This window comes from Palaemon carinicauda, chromosome 7 (genome assembly GCF_036898095.1).
Source record: "Palaemon carinicauda isolate YSFRI2023 chromosome 7, ASM3689809v2, whole genome shotgun sequence".
In the NCBI taxonomy this organism is placed as follows: domain Eukaryota; kingdom Metazoa; phylum Arthropoda; class Malacostraca; order Decapoda; family Palaemonidae; genus Palaemon; species Palaemon carinicauda.
In genome coordinates, this window is record NC_090731.1 from 137108102 (window position 1) to 137111336 (window position 3235).

The 3235-nt window shown below is 45.5% G+C and overlaps 1 protein-coding gene across 1 annotated transcript; it reads left to right on the forward strand.

The window, feature by feature from the left end:
- Positions 1–785: 785 nt before the first annotated feature.
- LOC137644564 (uncharacterized) lies at positions 786–1337 on the forward strand. The gene has a single exon (XM_068377523.1). It carries the CDS (start codon positions 786–788, stop codon positions 1335–1337), a length of 552 nt encoding a protein of 183 aa, XP_068233624.1.
- Positions 1338–3235: the final 1898 nt, after the last annotated feature.

The window sequence follows — 3235 nt, forward strand, 5'->3', positions numbered from 1 at the left end:
GGAGTAGACTGCTGGGCCGTCTTAGTGCTTGATAAGCAGTAAGGAGGCTCCCCAGCTGCGACTTGTGTAGGTCAGTACGTAGCTACCAATAGGCTAGATAGGGCCTCCTCCAATTAACCGTTCTTACAGGTTCTGTATTTTTCATCCTTCTAACTCCTACTATAACTTTGTCTGGGGCCCTAGGGCTTAAAGGGTTGGACAACCCAACCAGACACACTGTATATCTTCGACCTCCTCCCTTCCAAGGACTTAGAACTAGAAGCAATGGCATCTGGGGAGATTGAAGCTCACCCTGACTTGACTCTGTATGACCGACCCCCATAACTGAAAAAAGGACCCAAGAAGAGACTGATACTGACACTCAAAAGTGGACCTAAGTCAATAGGAAAAAGAAAAAAGCTAGAAGGAACAATCCCCATGCTGACAATGGACCCCTAGCACGCCCAGATGGCGAAAGAATAAATACAACTCCAGAACCTCAAACAACTGCAAAGAGCTACTACTTCAAAGTTGTAGCCAGTAGCTCGGCAGAGGCCTTCAAGGCCATTGCAGTCTTTGAGAGGAAACACAAAAACCGCAACATTATAACTAAAACCAAGGGCAGTAGACTATCTCCACTAAGGATGCAAGAGCCCTAATTACGCTCAGAAGTACCTCTGACATCAACTTGAGAGAGCTCAAGGAAGAAAAAAAATAAAGAAGGCTGTAGTTGTGGGTTACCCCCCTGATATGATGGAGAGCCATCAAACTCAATTGCCAAATACAGTATAACTGCGACAGAGAGAATGACTAACAAGGCTGGCTACCTTACAAAAGCCATCCTCGTAATTTTCAAGGGGCCTCACCCCAAGAAGGTAGACCTGGGTATCTTCGGTAGCTTCTGGGTTAAAAAATATTACTCAGACCCACTGAGATGCTACCATTGCCAGAAATTTGGCCATCATAAGGACCAGTGCCAGGCCAAATTTCCAACCTGTGCGGTATGCAGTCAGAGGAACAACACTCAGGACTGCATTGACAAAAAGGCGGCAGGAATCCCAACTACGCTCAAGTGCCTTAACTGCAAAAAGGGCCACACTGCCATGGCTTGGGGATGCCCTGAAAGGGTAGCAAGAGTGATTGCTGCCCTCCCCAAGGAGAAGAGAGAAGAGCCTAGAGGAAGAGTGGCTCCCAAACCTCTGCCAAAACGGAGGTACTACACTCAAGAGGAGCTCAGAAAAAGCTCCAGAGCTAGATCCTCCTCAAGAGCACCAACCACCACACCTCAGACCCCAAAACCTCTCCCAAGGACAATATTCATCAAAACCACTTTTCTGACCTGGTCACACAAGCTGTGACTGGAAGAATAAGTGCAGATACAATAGCAGCCAGCATTGAAAAGGTCCTCATGGGTTTCCTCTCCCTTCCTCTCACGCTGTCCAGGAGATCACCTCTCATGCCACATCATCCACATGTCCCACTCCATCTACACAATCACCCCCACCTTCCACATCCGCCACACCAGATACCATCCCCATCATCCCACTCACCCCATCCACCATCACCTCATCCACTCTCATCTCATCCACCCCATCCACTGGGGTCAAGACAATTGTCTTCGCCGCCAGGGACCCTAGACAGTTTAGTTCAACATACACTCAGGAATAAGTCCTGAATTGGAACTCGGCCGGAGTGAGGCCAAAAATATCCTCCCTAATTGCGGTATGCAAAACAGAGGATATAGATGTCATCCTGTTACAAGAGACATTCCTAACAACAGGTAAAAAACTCAGAATTGCAGGTTACAACGCCTACACCATACCACAGATAGGCACAGACAAAGGCTTAGCTACATTAGTTAGAACAACAATACCAACAACAAGGTTACACAATCCAATTCCTTGTGGTAACAATAACACTGCTGAATCAAAAGATAGACATATATAACATATACAGGAATATAAACAGGGAAGACACAGGAGAGCTGCAACTGACACAACTATTTGCTCATGTAGAAAGAACACCAACACTTATATGTGGGGATTTTAATGCACATCATCCCATATTATCATCCCCATCAATGACAAACTTTCAGGGGAACACATAGCCTTCGCCCTGGAGGAATTTGAAGGAGTCGCCCTACTAAACACAGGACAACCCACACCTATAAGAGGAGGCAGACTAGATCTGACCTTTGTCACAACAGCAATAAGACACCTAACCAGATGGTAAGTGCATTTAAACCTGATTAGTGACCACTTTGCCACAGTAACAGAATTGGAGATACAACAGCTACCTCCAATTTCACCACCTCCACCAAGATGTAATCAAGAACTAGCAGACTGGATCTTCTTTAAACAAGCCATAGAGGAATGGGCAGTACGCTACAATCCTCCAGAAGACATAGATCAACTAGAGAAAGACCTAGTTGATGCGTTTCACAACGCAGCTGATAAAGCAATGCCTCTAAAGGCAGGAAGAGGAAACCACACATACAAGGACTCATGGTATTACTGCCAAGAAGTCAGGAGACTAAAAACAAGACTAAATAAGGTCACAAAAATCTATAGAAAAAGATCCACAGTAGAAAACAGAGAACTACTGCAAACAGTTAAAAATGAAACACCAAAAAGAATCCATGAAATAAGAATAGAAACATGGATGGAATGGTGTTCAAAGTTGTCACAGTACACAACACTCATAGAGCTATGGAAATGGCTACACAGAGTAGCCGGAAGAAAGAGAACATCAGTTGCAACACACCCACACCCGCAAGAAGAGGCAGAAAGAATTGCAACAGCCTTTGCAAACAGAAAACTATCAGCTAATCTCTCCCCTGAAACTAGAATGTTGCAAGAGCAACTGGCGCATGCCAAGTGGGAAGAGATCAACACAGCCTGGCAGCTACAGGATGACACAGGCATCCCATACACAGTCGAGGAACTGAGAGCAGTACACAAGACAGGAAAAGACACTGTGCCAGGAGCAGACAGGATCACCTACACAATGATCAAACACATGGGTCCAGCAGGAGAAACTGCATTCCTGAGGTTGATAAACAAAACACACCTTGAGCACATAAGGCCTCAAACCTGGAGGCATCAAGATACTCAGTCGATCCCCAAGCCAAAGGATCCAGGAAATCCCAGACCAATAGCCTTAGTATCCTGCATGGAAAAGACAGGAGAAAAAATGGTCTTAAACAGAATAAAATACAAAATTGGCCCCCTACACAAGCAGCTGTATGCATATCAGG

Bases quoted from the DNA above. Each gene is read 5' to 3' on its own strand.
- LOC137644564 (XM_068377523.1), top strand. From the start codon at position 786: ATGACTAACAAGGCTGGCTACCTTACAAAAGCCATCCTCGTAATTTTC.